This window comes from Corvus hawaiiensis, chromosome 5, assembly GCF_020740725.1.
Source record: "Corvus hawaiiensis isolate bCorHaw1 chromosome 5, bCorHaw1.pri.cur, whole genome shotgun sequence".
NCBI lineage: Eukaryota > Metazoa > Chordata > Aves > Passeriformes > Corvidae > Corvus > Corvus hawaiiensis.
In genome coordinates this window covers 2,310,032-2,325,999 of record NC_063217.1, presented here as the reverse complement: position 1 = coordinate 2,325,999, position 15,968 = coordinate 2,310,032, and the positions used below count along the sequence as shown (strand labels likewise).

The 15,968-nt window shown below is 60.1% G+C and overlaps 1 protein-coding gene across 1 annotated transcript in view; it reads left to right on the top strand.

Moving 5' to 3' along the window:
* Positions 1 to 9,856: 9,856 nt before the first annotated feature.
* ZNF638 (zinc finger protein 638) overlaps positions 9,857 to 15,968 on the top strand; it is a 42,517-nt gene continuing 36,405 nt past the window's right edge. The window contains 2 exon segments of the mRNA XM_048303863.1: positions 9,857 to 9,898; positions 9,985 to 10,148. Coding sequence (XP_048159820.1) covers positions 9,857 to 9,898; positions 9,985 to 10,148 — 206 coding nt within the window.

Genomic DNA, 15,968 nt, shown 5'->3' with positions numbered 1-15,968 from the left:
GGAATGAGGTCAGGCCTGATGGGAGAGCTGGGAATGTTCCCCTGGAGAAGGGGAGAACTCCAGGGAATCCTCAGAGTCCCTGAAGGGGCTCCAGGAGAGCTGCAGAGGGATTTGGGAGAAGGGATTTGGGACAGGAGGCAGGGAATGGCTTCCCAGTGGGAAAGGGGAGCTTGGGCTGGGATGTTGGGAAGGAATTGCTGGGAATGGAATTGCCCAGAGCAGCTGGGGCTGCCCCTGGATCCCTGGGAATGTCCAAGGCCAGGTTGGGATGGACTCGGATCCAGCTGGGCCAGTGGGAGGTGCCAGGGTTGGAATGGGATGGGATTTAAGCTCCCTTCCCACCGAAATTCCAGGATTTTATGGAGGGCAGGAGAAGCCTGGACAATTCCCAGGCTCCCTCTGAGCAGGAATTCCAGGCAATCACCTGCCCTGGATCCATTCCCAAGGGATGGCTTCTCCCATTCCCAGCCCCACAGCTCCAGCCGCCTTCCCAACTTCCCAGCTGCTTCCAGCAGCTCCTCGTGCCTCCCACTCCAGGAATTCCCGATTCCCTGCGCTCCCATCCCCTTTCCCAGATAAAACCCCTGCATCCAGAATCCCAAATCCCACTCCTTATCCCGTTTTTTTTCTCCCAGCCCTGTGGATTTTTCCCATTCCCTGCTCCCAGCCCGGCCAGGCCTGGATTTTCCCACCACTTTTCCAAGAATTTTTCCCCCCCCTCCCCCCACTCCAGGCTTCCCCTTCCCATTTTTCCCGTGCTTCAGGTTTCTCCCTGAGGTTTTTATTCCCTGCTCTGGAGTCGCTCCCTGTTTTCTCCAGCTTTGAACCTGAGGGATATGAGATTCCCAGGACGCTCCCCGGTGTTCACTCCTGGGATTTCCATTCCCAGCTCTCCCAGTTGCGAGGAACCGCGGCCTAATTCCAGCCCGGATCCGGGGATAATCTCATCCCGCACTATTTTAATCCAGAGCTCCACCAGATCCTCCCGGAATAAAAAAACCAAAACCCTCCAGCTCCTGAGCCCAATCCAAGGAATGCTCAGGAACCTCATCCCAAATTCCTCCTGGAGCTGCTTCCTGCTCCTCTCCAGGAAATCCGGGCCTCGCCACCCTCCCAGCCAGCAATTCCTTCCCAACATCCCAGCCCAAGCTCCCCTTTCCCACTGGGAAGCCATTCCCTGCCTCCTGGCCCTCCAGGCCTTGGCCCCAGTCCCTCTGCAGCTCTCCTGGAGCCCCTTTAGGCCCTGCAAGGGGCTCGCAGCTCTCCCTGGCTCCTTCCCTTTTCCAGGGCAACATTCCCAGCTCTCCCAGCCTGATCCAGAGCAGCTCCAGAATCCTGGAATGCTTTGGATTTGTAGGGACTTTGAATCCCATCCCATTCCAACCCCATCCATGGGCAGGGACACCTCCCACCATCCCAGGTGGCTCCAAGCCCCAGTGTCCAGCCTGACCTTGGACATTCCCAGGTGATCCAGGGGCAGCCCCAGCTGCTCTGGCAATTCCATTCCCAGCAATTCCTTCCCCAACATCCCACCCCCAAACTCCCCTTTCCCACTGGGAAGCCGTTCCCTGCCTCCTGTCCCAAATCCCTTCTCCCAAATCCCTCTGCAGCTCTCCTGGAGCCCCTTTAGGGACTCTGAGGATTCCCTGGAGTTCTCCCTTCTCCAGGGGAACATTCCCAGCATTCCCAGTTTGGCTGCAGCCCTTGGAGATCTCCACGGCCCAGGAAGGGTTAACCAGCCAGGAATGCCTTCCCAAGATCCCACTCCAATCCCCCCCTATCCCAGCGGGAAGCCATTCCCTGCTCCTGCCCCTTGGAAAAAGCCTCTTCCCACGGACACCCCCCGGGAGCAGGGACGGCATTCCCTGGCAGGAACAGCCAGCCGGGAATTGCCCAGGGATCCCATTCCAGCGCTCCCAGTTTCTCTCCCTCTGCCCATTCCCGGCCTTTCCACAGCCTGGCCACCCGCATTCCCTCGGAAAACGCCGGGAAGGGAACCACGGCTTGGATTCAGGGATCTCGGAGGGGTTGGGGTTTTTTTCTCCCCCCCACCTGAACGATGGAGAATTCCATGATTTGATCCATGCTTTTGGAGCCTGGCCGCTCCGGGGGTGTGTCCCTAATCCCAAATCCCACGGGATCAGGCCCTGTCACCTCGAGAAGGCAGCGGGATGGGGAAGGCAGCTGGCAGCTCCCGGGATTCCGGCCCGGCTGGAATTAGCGCGGGAGGAGGGAGCGATGGCAGCTCCGGGATTGTCGCATCCCGCCGGGAATGGGTGACCTCATCCCATGGCAAAGCCAATTTCCTAGGAAAGGACAATCCCGTTTCCCTGCCCGGCGGGTCCTTTCCCGATTGCCGGAGCCTGGAGAGACAGGATTGGGCTGGAGCCCTGGATTGGGTTGGATAGCAGGGAGAAATTCCCACATGGAATCTTCCCGGAGCTGCTGGAGGGAGTCCAGAGGAAGCCAGGAGGATTTGGAGCTCTCTGGAGGCAGGCTGGGAATGCTGGGAATGTTCCCCTGGAGATGGGAAAACTCCAGGGAATCCTCAGAGTCCTTAAAGGGGGCTCCAGGAGAGCTGCAGAGGGATTTGGGAGAAGGGATTTGGGACAGGAGGCAGGGAATGGCTTCCCAGTGGGAAAGGGGAGCTCGGGCTGGGATGTTGGGAAGGAATTGCTGGGAATGGAATTGCCAGAGCAGCTGGGGCTGCCCCTGGATCCCTGGCAGTGCCCAAGGCCAGGCTGGATCCATCTGGGATAGTGGAAAATATCCCTGGATAGGCTTCAAGGTCCCTTCCCGCCGAAATTCCACAAAAACCCCGAATTCTCGGCACAGAAGCCAAACCTGGATGTTTCCAGGACCTAAATCCACCTTTTCATGGAGAGCTGGGGAAGCCCCGAACACACCAGGGAGCGTGGGAAAGCCTTTCCCGCATCCCGGGATCCCGCAGGAATCCCGAGCTCCCTGAACTCCCAGCCAGGTGTCCCCACCTGGCCCTGCAGGAAGAGCCCGCATGGAGAAATAATATCCCAAATATATCCCAAATATATCCCAAATATATCCCAAATACCTCCCAAACATATCCCGAACCTATCCCGAACATATCCCGGCTCTGCCCATCCCAATCCCAGCTCCCAAATCCCGCCCGGATTTGGGGGCAGCGACCTCCTGCCCCCTCCCCCACCCCCCGCGCGTGCCCCAGCCCGGGGGGATCCGTCGGGAATCCGGGATGGGGCTGCGGGAGCAGCACACGGACTGGGAATGCCGGCAATGGGATGCAGAAGCCGCTGCCCCACACCGAGGGGACTTCGGGGACTCTTTTGCGCCGCAGCTCCCGGGGCCCCCGGGGGAGGCCGGGCCGAGGGCAGGGTGGGCACGGAGCCCGAACCCCCCGCACCCTCCCGGGCTCCAGCGCCTACCGGGCCGGGCCTGCGCGTCCCGGAGCACCCCACGGGACAGCCCCGTGTGTCCCCCCCCCCGCTCCGCCGGGCTGGTGGCCCCCGGGTCGCCCCCGGGTCCCCCCCGCCCCCGGTACCTCGGGCCGGGCCGGTGCCGCTCCGCGCCCTCCGCCACAGCCGCCGCCACGCCCCGCCCCTCCCGCCGCGGACACGCCCCCTCCTCCTATTGGTCAGCCGCGCCACGCGGCCACGCCCCTCCGCGCGCTGATTGGGCGGCAGGGAGAGACAGCGCGTTGCTATTGCACCGCTCAGCTGTCAATCGTGTGGGTAATCCCACCCAGCGAGCGGCGCTCCGGATTGGCTGGCCGCGGCCGCGCTGATTGGCTGAGAGCACGCGTCCCCCACGTGGGGCAGACGGGCAGCGCGTGGGGGCGGGGCCGCGGCGGGGTGGGCGTGGCCACGCGGCGATGTAAATAACCCCGAACGCCCCGCCCCCGCGGCCGGGGGGGATGATTGACAGGTGCCGCACCCAATGGGAAGAGGCGATACAAGCCGCCCGCCCCGCCACGCGGGCGCTTTGGTAGAGCGACGCCGATTGGCGGATTCATGTAAACACACGGAGGGGGCGGGAGCGGTCACGTGGCCGGCGCGTGGCTGGGGGGGGGGGGCCAACCTGAATTTTGGGGAGTTTGGGGGGGGGGGGGGGCACCGAGCTCTGACCCCCGTGTTGGGGTCACCGGGGGGCTGGGGGGGGGGGACACCCGGATCTGCACCCCCAGAACGGGCGGAGCGCCGGGGGGAGCCGGCTCTGCACCCCCAGAACGGGCGGGGCGCCGGCTCCCAGTTCGGCACCCCCATACTGGGAACAACTGGGTGGGGGGCTCAGCCCTGCACCCCCAACTTTGGGGGCACCGCTGGAGGGGTTTGCCCAGCCCTGGGGACAGGAACGGGGCAGGGGGGGACGCGGCTGTGCTCCCGCAGTTTTGGGGGCACACGGTGTGCGGGGGGCCGGTCCCGCACCCCGGAACCGGCACAGCCCCGGGGGCGGGGGGGGCTCGGTGCTGCGCCCCCGGTTTTGGGGACACCAGGAGGGCTCTTATCGCCGCAGCCCCGTGCCCGGGGCTCCCCCCGGCTGCCCCAGCGCCGCCCCCACGGTGACGATCCCGATCCCGATCCCGGTGCCGGTGCCCTGGCAGCCCCGAGCGGGGCCGGACCGGGCGCACCCGCGATGCCGGCGGGCGGAGGTGGCGGCTCCGCGCCCCCCCGAAATCGGGGTCCCCGCACCACCCCGACCCCCGGCCCGCCGCCCCTGGACCCTCTGGGACGGTGAGTGCCGGGGTCCCCCCGCACGCTGCGGTTTTGGGGCGGGTTGAGCCTTTCCCAACCCCGCCTGCCCCATCCCGATCCCGAATTCTGGAACCCCGGGGGGAGAGACGCGGCTCCGCAGCCCCCGGAATTGGGGTGGGGGTCCCGCCTGCACCGTGGGAAGGGGGGGGGGGGGGGAACCCCACGGCAGAAAAGGGGGAGCCCACATCACCCCCCAGCCCTCGGCGTGACCCCAAAGCCATTCCCCGCTCCGCGCTGGGATTTTTGGGGTGGGGGGCGCAGCTTTTGGGGTCCCTGGAGGCTCCATGGGCAGTTTGGGGGTCAGGGACCCCCGAGCCTTTGGGTTCCTCCCTCCACCCCCGGCCAAATGTGGGGTCCTGCAGTGCCCAGCCCCCCCCCCCCAGTTTGGACCCCCGGGGGTCCGCGGTGTCCATCTGGACACGTCCCAGCGTTCCCGAGGGATTGGGATTGAGGGGGCATTGGATGGAGGGCAGAGACCCCAACTTTGTCCCCCAGCCCAGCACCTGGAGGGTGACACGAGGGCCACCACGGTCCCCAAGGGCCACCACGGTCCCCAAGGGCCACCGCTGTCCCCAAGGGCCGGAGCGAGGAGCTATTTCCATGCCCGTGCCCTCATCCATGGGGCAGCTGCTCCTCGCCAGGCGCTAATTCCCGGCCAGTCCCAAAAACAAGGAGCTGGACAGCGGGGGGACAAAGGTGACAAAGTGTCCCCGACAGCCGGTTGGGGGCTGTAAGACGAGCACGAGGTGACAATCCCCGTTCCAGGGTCACCCACCGAGGCTACCTCGGGGACAAGTGACCTCCCCCCGGGGTGGCTGCTGGCTCCTTGTATGGCCGGGGACAGCACCGGACGGGACAAAAATAGCCCGTGGGAAAGGCTGGGGGGACAAGGGGATGGCGCCGCGGGATTTGGGGTGCGGGAGGTGCCGAGGGCAGCCCGGGGGGGCTGCGGTGGCCCTGGGGAGGTGGCGGGGATGTCCCCAAGGTGTGCGGGGTTCGTTCTTGCTGGCAGATGTTGTGCGTGGGGTTTGGGGTGGGAGCGGCGCTGGAAGGGCCCCGCGGCGGGGGTCAGGGATGGGCACCGAATCCAGCCGGGATCTGGGGGTGGGATGGGACCGGAACGGCCCCGCAAGGGCAGCCAAGGCCACCGGGACAGGCCGGGAATGTCACCAGCACGCGGCCACACAGCCGGCGATGACAGCGAGCGGCAAACACGGGCTGGCCCCGCACCAGCCACGGGCACAGGGACACGGGGCGGGCTGGCCCTGCTCTGTCCCCAGCGGTGACACGGCCCCGGCTGTCCCTGCTCTGTCCCCTCTGTGTCCCCAGCGGTGACACAGCTCCGGCTGTCCCTGCTCTGTCCCCTCTGTGTCCCCAGCGGTGACACAGCTCCGGCTGTCCCTGCTCTGTCCCCTCTGTGTCCCCTCTCTGTGTCCCCGCTCTGCCCCCTCTGTGTCCTCTCTCTGTCCTCTCTCTGTCCCCTCTGTGTCCCCTCTCTCTGTCTCTGCTCTGTCCCCTCTCTCTGTCCCCGCTCTCTGTCCCCTCTCTCTGTCCTCTCTGTCCCCTCTGTGTCCCCTCTCTCTGTCCCCTCTGTGTCCCCGCTCTGTCCCCTCTCTCTGTCCCTTCTGTGTCCCCTCTCTGTGTCCTCTCTCTGTCCCCTCTGTGTCCCCTCTCTCTGTCTCTGCTCTGTCCCCTCTCTGTCCCCTCTCTCTGTCCCCTCTGTGTCCCCTCTCTGTGTCCCCGCTCTGTGTCCCCGCTCTGTCCCCGCTCTGTCCCCTCTCTCTGTCCCCTCTCTCTGCCCCCTCTGTGTCCTCTCTCTGTCCCCGCTCTGTCCCCTCTCTCTGTCCCCTCTGTGTCCCCGCTCTGCCCCCTCTGTGTCCTCTCTGTGTCCTCTCTCTGTCCCCTCTCTCTGTCCCCTCTGTCCCCTCTCTCTGTCTCTGCTCTGTCCCCTCTCTCTGTCCCCTCTCTGTCCCCTCTCTGTGTCCCCTCTCTGTGTCCCCTCTCTGTGTCCCCGCTCTGTCCCCGCTCTCTGTTCCCGCTCTCTGTTCCCGCTCTGTGTCCCCTCTCTGTGTCCCCGCTCTCTGTCCTCTCTGTCCCCTCTCTCTGTCCCCTCTCTGTCCCCGCTCTCTGTCCCCTCTCGCTGTCCCCAGGCGCTGTCAGGGAACGCTCCCGGGCTGTGTCCCCGCCCCGGCGCCGCTCTCACTCCGCTCGGTCCCCCCGGGGCTGGTGGCCCCGTCTGCTGTGACACCTTGGGGACATCGCTGAGAGCACAGCGACCCCCGGGGCTGTCCCGGCGTCACCTCCGGCCCGGCTGACGAGTTAATGAGTTAATGAGTTAATTGGGGACAGCAGCTGCCCAGGGCCCCCCAGAGCATCCAGCGGCACCATTATGCCAAGGCCACCACATGTCCCCAAGTGCCACCAGCCCCCCCAGGGATGGGGACTCCGCAGCTGTGCCAGGGCTGGAAAAAGCTTTTCCAGGAGGAATTTTCCCAATATCCCACCTGAACCTTCACTGCGGCCACCCGAGGCCGTTCCCTCTCATCCCACCCCTCGTCCCCTGTTCCCCCACCCCGAGTCCCACCTCTCAGAGGTCCCGATCCCACTTTTCCCCAGGGTGGAACCCCTTTCCCAGCTCCCTCAGCCGCTCCTGATCCCAAAAATCCTCTCATTCTCTGGCTGCATCCCAAGAATCTTCTCGCCAGCCCCCGAAATCCCTGTGGGATAGAGGCGGATTTAGGGGCAGGTCGGAGCTGATGTGAACCCTCAGCTTTGGGATTTGCTCACTTTTCCAGCCTTTTTTAATTTTTTGGGGATCTTGTTTTGATCCAGAGCATCCAAGAGGGGCAAAGGAAGTTTGGGATCGCACAACATCCCCAAAAAAAAAGCAGGATTTTCCTCGTTCCCACCCTTTCATTTAAATATTTACAAGAATTCCTTCGATTCGTTAATTTAGGGTTAAAACGAGCAAAAAGCCAATTCCAGGAGCAGCTTTGTGGGCAGAGCCCGCAATTCCCACCTGGATCCACCTCCTGCACTGGGAATGTGGCACAGAACCAGCCAAACCCCAAGCCCAGCTGGATTTGGGGGGACTTTTCCAGCATTCCACGGGGATTTCCTGACAGGAGCCAGGTCGGGAGCTGCCTCCGGCTGCAGCTCCTGCGGAACGAGGGGATTTTTATTCCCATCTTTCAGCAGCTCCCAAATTTTACAAGAAACGAGGCCAAAATCTGGTTTTCCAGGAGGGCTCCGACCCCATTCCCGATGTTCCAGGAATATTGACGTTCCCAAACTTCTCCGTGCCTAAACGATCCCACTTTTTGTTCCCAGATCGCCTCGGGCTCACCCCAAAAGCTGTTCCAGTTTTGGGTTCACAACTGGTTTTCCTTCCCAAATCCATCGAATCAGGAAGGATCCACAGGCTGGAATTGGGGGAACAGCCTCGAGCCATGGGATTTAGGCTGGGAAATGGAGGCAGGGATTTAGGGAATACACATTCCCACCCCGGCAGGATCCTCCCTTCCTTGCCCTGGCTGTGGTGGGAGCGAGGAATGCGTTGCCTGGGGGTTTCAGGATAGCTCCAAAAAACCAGGGAAAAGTGGGAATCTTAAAGTTTTGGGGTTTTTTTTCTCATTTTCCAACGAGTTTGGAGACAAAAATCCAACGAAGCATTCCCGTGGCAGCCTGGAATTTTGGGTTTTTTTGGGAAAATCCAGCCCCAGTGAGTCACTTGGGATGGATTTGGCCGTGGCTGCCCGAAATTCAGCTGAGGGTGTGCCAGGCTTCCAGCAGCTCCAAAATCCGCTCAGAATTCCCAGGAAATGGTGTGGGATGGGGCAGGGCTGGTGCTGTCCCTGGTTGGATTTTTGGAATTTTAAGGGAATAACGTGGCAGCTTTAAAGGTGTTTTTGTGTCTCCTCCGAGCCTGGGACTCCAGAGGTGTTTTGTGGGACACGAGCCTGGATTTGGGGACACTGAGTCGAGGTGTTCCCAGGGAAATGAAGCCTTTGGAAGTGCCAGGTATTCCTGCTGCTGCTCCAAAGCAAATCCCACTGGTTTCGGTTGGGAAGTGAGCTTCAATCCCATCCCATTCCCACCCTATTCCATGGGCAGGGTCACCTTCTGCTATCCCAGGTGGATCCAAGTCCATCCCAACCTGGCCTTGGACATTCCCAGGGATCCAGGGGCAGCCCCAGCTGCTCTGGCAATTCCAGCCCAGCCCCTCGCCACCCTCCCAGCCAGCAATTCCTTCCCAACATCCCAGCCCAAGCTCCCCTTTCCCACTGGGAAGCCATTCCCTGCCTCCTGGCCCTCCATGCCTTGGCCCCAGTCCCTCTGCAGCTCTCCTGGAGCCCCTTTAGGCCCTGCAAGGGGCTCGCAGCTCTCCCTGGCTCCTTCCCTTCTCCAGGGCAACATTCCCAGCTCTCCCAGCCTGATCCAGAGCAGAATCCTGGAATGCTTTGGATTAGTAGGGACTTTGAATCCCATCCCATTCCCACCCCATCCATGGGCAGAGACACCTCCCACTATCCCAGGCTGCTCCAAACCCCAATGTCCAACCTGGCCTCGGGCACTTCCAGGGATGAGCAGCTCATCCCAAGCATCATCGTGGACAAACAAACCCCCTCTGAGTCAGCGCCTCAGACGCCTCGTGCTGGTTTTCCCTGGAATTACTGGGGCTGCCACTGTCTCTCCTTCGAGCTCAGGACACCTCGAAGAGGAACTCGGAATGAATCCGGAGGGTTCATCTGCAAGGCTGGAAGAGCATCAGGCAGGAACCACCGCACAGGAGCCTTCCTGAAGCTCACGGTGCTGCTGAGGGGGAGCTGCAAAACAGCTCCCGGTCCCTCACGATTCCAGGGACAAGCCTGGTATCAGCTGCAAGGCAGGAAGCGCTGTGCAACACGCAACACCCTCAGGCAGGGGAAAGACGAGACCACCACAAGCAAGGTCAATGCCTGAGAACACAACAAGCCGGAAGAATCACAGAAACAGCCACAAAAAGGCTAAAAGCAGCAACAAAGAAACAACGCGCACACTCCGCCCGCCACCACCGCTCTGAGGCGGCGCGCGCCGGCACCGCGCTTATATAGGGGGAGGGCTCTCCCAGCATGCCCCGCGCCGAGGGCCGGCTCCCCCTTTGCACACGGCGCGCATGCGCAGCCCTCCCCCCCCCCCCCCCCCGGACGCTCCGCCGTGCGCACGCTGCGGGCTTTGACCCCGCGCTCCGTCCGCGCAGCCGCAGTGCGCCCTCCGCGCCGTGTCCCTCCGCGCGCCGCTGCCGGCGCTTTCCCCGCCGCTGCCGGCGCTTTCCCCGGTGGTTTTGGGGGGTTCTTCTCCACCCTCCCGGCTCATCCCGGCGGCGGGGGACGCGGGGAGAGCGGCGGTTGCGTCCCGGCCGAGGTAGGAGGCGGGGGGCGGCCGGCGCTCGGCGCGGAGGGGGCTGAGGGGACGCACGTAATGGCGGCTGTGAGGGGAGAGGGGGAGGGGAGGGCGGCCGGGTGAGGGGCCCTCACGGGGAGTCCCGGGCTGTGGGTGTTTATCGTTTCTCTTTTATCCCTTCTCCTTTGTTCCTTATCTTTTATCCCCTCGATGATTAATCCTTCATCGTTTGTCCTTTCTCCTCCGGCACGCGGATAAAGCCGCCCGGTAACCACCGACCTGCAGCGCAACCGCAAGGCCAGCACGGATTCGCCTGGTTTTATAGCCGGCACGGATTTAAAGCTGCTTTTTATCCATTTCTATCACGGCTTTAAACGAGGGAAAGCCTCCCTCTATCCCCCAACACTCAGAGCCTTAATTTAGTCCGCAATCAAATCTTTTAATCCGTAAAATCCGCGGGTTTACGTTCAAACAACGGGCTGGGAGTTGTGGGGTTTGGGGTTAAAATTGACCCTAAATAGAGCAGTACCAGCCTCAGGTTGGGTTTTCACCTCAGGGCCTGACCTCAGGCGCCTCTTCGTGGTTTGGGGTTAAAAAGGCGGCTTTTCCCTCTTTGTTTTCACTCGGAAAGAGAATAAATAATTTGAATCGGGCGAAATACCCGAAAAAAAAGGGTTTTTAACCTAAAGCCAAGTGTCGGGGCTCTGTAGCATCCCGTGGTTTGCAGGAACCTCGTCTTTTGGGGGGATTTAACCTTTTTTTAGTGCAATTTAGGTACGGGCTGCTTCGATATTTTTAGTGTTGTTTTAAACCAGAAATATTCTCGGCATTGTTCTTTTTTTTTTTTTTTAAGAAAAATCGCTTTTTGGGTTATTTTTTCTCAGAGTGTTTCCCTACAACTGGTTTTTTTTTTTTGGCTCAGAAGCCAAACCAACCCCCTCCAAAATCTCATCCCAGCCCAGAATTGACGTTTAAACGTTGTAACTTTGGGGTTTTTTATTTTTGCCTCCTGTCTCTGGTGTGAAAGCAGCTGCTGTGAGGATTGGAGAGGGTGGATCTGAGATGAGCTCACGATCTTCCCTGGGACAAGCCTCTCTCTGAGGACAAGGAGTATCCCGAATTTCGTTATTATTTTTTCTTTTTTCCCCTTTTTCCTTGATTTAAATCCACCACAACTCCACCATCCCTCTGGCTCCCGGGCTGTGGGGATGGAAGGGACCAGCCCAGCCTCCTCTTCCCCAAATTCTGCTGGAACTGAGCGTTTTTATCCGAGGCTGGGGGTTCCCAAATCCTGCTGGATCCCTTCTCTTCCCTCTTTTCCTCCCCCAGTTTGGGATTGGGGTTTGCTTTTGCTGCCAGATGAGCTCGTCTGGGTGTGAGGACCAGCACTGAGATCTTTGTTTGCCTTTTGGCTTCCCCACTTGAAGGTAAATAAAACCTCTTCTCCTCCTTCCTTGCCACCAAGTTAAACATTCTGCCTGGAATTTGGGCTTGGTTTTTCTTCTTTTGGGGGTGGAATTCGGGGCAGAAGTGGCAGTGTTTGTTCTGCCTGCTGGTGTTTCTTTCTCAAACTCTGCTGCTCCAGAAGCGGAATTTCAGGAGGATTCCCGGTGCTGAAATGCCCAATTTTGGGTCTGCTGCAGGAATTCCTGCCCAAAAAGCTTGTCCTGGTTTTTTTGTTGTTGTTGTTGGTGTGGTTGGATAGAAACTTCCTGCCTCTAAGGCTGGCATGGGGCAGACTTTTGGGAATGTTGCCATGGATTCCACGGCTGGTGTTGATGTTCTGCTCGGGCAGGGATGGAGTTAAGTTTTCCTGGGAGCTGAGTTTGGCCAAGCTTGGGCTTTCCCTGGGCTGGGGACGGGCAGAGCTGCAGCCTGGAGCCCCTCATGGGATATTCCATACCTGCAGTGTCCTTCTCCATGGAAAAACTGGGCTAGAGGAGGGGCAAAAAGGGGCAGTTTGGCTTCCAGGATTGTGTGGAGTGGGAGGAGTGGCTTTGCTTGGGGTTTGCCTCCCTTTCCTTCTCCACGGTTTCATCTCATCCCGGGAATTTTCTTATCCAAGAGCTTCCTTTCCCTCCCTGCTTCCTTCAGGCTTTGCAATTCCAGCTCAGCCTTTGCTGGGCTCTTTTTCCTGGCAAATCCGAGGTATCAGGCTGGGATTTGGCTTCTATTCCCGTTATCCAGGTGCTCCAGGATCATTCCCTGGAGGTGAACAACTGTTCTGCCTTCCTCCTCCTCCTCCTCCTTCTCCAGGACAGATCCCAGCTCCTGGTGTGTCCTGGTGTGACCGGAACATTCCCAGTGATGATCCTGGCTCTTGGAGTTCCCCATGCAGCGATCCCAGCTGAGATCCTGCTGGATCTGGAGCTGGCAGCAGGAATGTGCCCAGGGGCGGGTGGCAGGAGCCGCTTTCACCTCTAAAATCCTGGGAATTTGTTTTCCTGAGCAGGCAGGTACTGGAATGGCAGAGCAGCTGGCTCTGTTGTGCTCTGCTGGCTTTGGGCCGTGCTGGAGGAGCTGGAGGATCCCAGGATCGAGGGATAACATGGACAGACACCGTGGATAACCCCAAAAATCCAGGAGCCTCCTGCTGGAACGGGGATGTCCCCTCGAGGTGGGCTCGTGCCACCAAAGGGAAGTCTGGAGGTGACAATCCCAGATTTCCAGAGATCCAGGGGATGTTGTGCTGGCCAGGGTCATCCCAAAGAATCAGAGAATTCCCAGATGCAGGAAAAGGGCTGGGAATGCCTCGCCCGCCTCCTGACCTCGATGCTGGAACTGCTGGGCTGCCGTGGCAGGAGCGGGATGAGGAATTGGCCACGGGAAAGGATCCACGGCACCCTCCGGACACCGACGCCGTCGTGGGGTTGGGCAGCCCAGGGAGGAGGAGGAGGAGGAGAATCCAGCTCCTTCCAGAACCTTCCAAGATGTTGGCATCAACCAAAGGAAGATCAGGGACGCTCCAGAGGAGATGCAGCTTTTGGGATCGGACGTGGTTCCATCCATGTGGATATGGGCACTTGTGGAACAGCTCTTGGAAAAGTCCAGCAGCTTCCCAGGCATGGCAGGGCTGTGGTTCTGGCTTTCTGTAGCACAGAGCCAGAAAATTCCATGCTGTTTCTAGGGAGAAGTCAGGAAATTCTCCTCTTGGAATTGCCCTTTGGGTAAATCTTCTGTGTAACGGGAGAAATCCACTTCCAGCTTCTGCCGAGGTTCCTGGAGGAAAGGAGGCTCTGGGGGGACCTTCTGGCTCTCCTGGCTGGGGAGGGGGAATTGGGATCTTATCCCAGGGAACAGGGACAGGAAAAGAGGGAACGGCCTCCGGCTGAGCCAGGGGAGGCTCAGGGTGGACACCAGCAGGAATTTCCTCATGGAAAGGGTGCTCAGGGTTTGGAAGTGCCCAGGGAGCTTTGGAATGCCCGTCCCTGGAGGTGCCCAGGGAATTCCTTGTGCCGAGGTGTGGATCGGGCACAGCTTGGACTCGCTCATCCCGGAGATCTTTCCCAGCCTGAATAATCCTGGGATTCTGGGCTGTGGCAGGTCAGGCTTTCCTTTGCCTTTTTAGCTCCGGGTGGGAATTCTCGCTCCGGATCTGTGCCTGTCTCTTCCTGCACGTGCAGCAGAGCCTTGCAAGCCCCAGGGAGGGTTGAAAATCCCAAACTTTCCATTTCTCAGCCCGTATTGGGAAGGCTGGAAAAACGGAGGTGGGAAGTTGAAGGGAAAGCAAGGAAGGCGTCGTTTGGCTTTTCCATTGTGCTCTGGAGTTCTGGGATTGCTGTTCCCAGGGATCAGCGAAGCATGGTGGGCTTGGGAGAAGGTCCTTGGAGCGTGGAGGTGCTCCAAGGGCTCTGGATCAGGCTGGGAGAGCTGGGAATGTTGCCCTGGAGAAGGGAAGGAGCCAGGGAGAGCTGCGAGCCCCTTGCAGGGCCTAAAGGGGCTCCAGGAGAGCTGCAGAGGGACTGGGGCCAAGGCCTGGAGGGCCAGGAGGCAGGGAATGGCTTCCCAGTGGGAAAGGGGAGCTTGGGCTGGGATGTTGGGAAGGAATTGCTGGCTGGGAGGGTGGGCAGGGGCTGGGCTGGAATTGCCAGAGCAGCTGGGGCTGCCCCTGGATCCCTGGGAATGCCCAAGGTTGGACACTGGGGCTTGGATCCACCTGGGATAGTGGGAGGTGTCTCTGGGTGGGCTTTGAGGTCTCTCCCAAGCCAAAGCATCCCAGGATTCCGCCCGATTTCCGTTCCGTGTCGCTGCAGCCCCAGCTCGGAGCTGGGTCCCTGCTGCGGTGTCCCGGTCCCAGCAGCGGCAATTCCAAGGGTTGGCCGCTTCCCAAACAAAACAGCCTGGAAGAGGAAGGTGAGGCTCTCCCTGATATCTCCAGACCATTGTTTTCCTTCATCTTGGAATTTCCTTAGGCAGCATTTCCAGCATTTCCTTTGGAAAGGTCACTCAGGAGCTCCTCGGCTGCGGCCCTTCCTAAGATTCCCGAACTGGTTTGGGTGGGAAGGGACCTCCAATCCCATCCAGTGCCACCCCTTGCCATGGACAGGGACATTTCCCATGGACCAGCTTGCTCCGAGCTCCTTCCAGGCTGGAGCACCATCTGATGAGCTGAGGTTTGCAGAGGTGAGTTGTGATTCCCGATCGTGCTGTGGGAGCTTCCCAGCTCCCAGGTGTCCCTGTGAAAATACCTGGAGAAGTAAAAACTCCTCCGACGGAAATTCGGGTTCGTTCCCTGCTCCGGGACGTTCCTGACCCATGGAATTAAGGTTGGTGGTGGTCCAGATTGGCTCTGCTGATCCATTCGTGGTTGTCCTGGTGCTGGGTGCCTTTGGGAGCGTTCCCTCTCCCGCTGCTTCCCACAGGGATGGGCTCGGAGGGAATTTTTGCCCTCCGGTGCTGGGAATTCCGGAGAAAACCCAAACGGAAAGGCAGGAGGTGGCTCGGGGAATGTTGGTTGATGTCTCTTTGGAAACCCTCTGGAACAAACGGCCTCACCTGCAGTTCCTGTTGAAATCCAATTTAATTTGTGGAGGGAGGAGGAATCCGGGCTGAGAGGCTGGATTTTTGGGAATGCTGGCTGGTGGGAATCTGGTCATTGTGGCTCTCCGGGTGTTTGCTTGGAGAGGATTCACAGGATTCGCGTTTCTCCTGGGCCTGAGCGCTTTGTACTTGCTTCAAATGAAATCATTCCTGATGGAACTTGCACCCGGATGGGACCAAACCCCAGGAATGGCGCTGGAAAATCCTCCTCTCCCTCACCTGGGCGTGGCTTGTGCTCCTCAAACCTTGAGCGTTGTGACGCCACGGGAGAGGCAGCGCCGCTGACGGAAGAACTTCCACCCAGAGTCAGCTTCCACGGGCTCGGAAAACCAAACCCCGCGCCGGCGAGACGAGAACCTCGGCAGAATTCAGCACTGGGAAAACTGGGAAAACTCCTGGAAAAACCTCGTGTGTTGCTGCGAGAAGAGTCTGGTTCTGGGAGCCAACTGATGGACAGGGGGAAATGAGGAATTGCCGGGTTCGGGGTTTTCCTGCTTTGGGCTGGGGTTGGGAATGAGGATGGTGCTGATGTTGTGGCTGTTGCTTTGTCCTCGCCCTCAATCCCGGATTCCCGGTGTCCCCGCTCGGCCCCCGAGGAGCTGCTGGACAAGGACTTTGCTGCTGTTGTGGTGTTTCACTGCTCTGCTCTCCATCTCCATCCCTGGCCTGCTTGGACGGGGCTTGGAGCAACCTGGGATAACGGGAGGTGGAATGAGATGGGCTTTAAGGTTTTTTTCCAGCCCAAACCGCTCTGGGATTCTATTTCCACATCTCTGTGGTGTCTGATTTTACTCTCCCTTT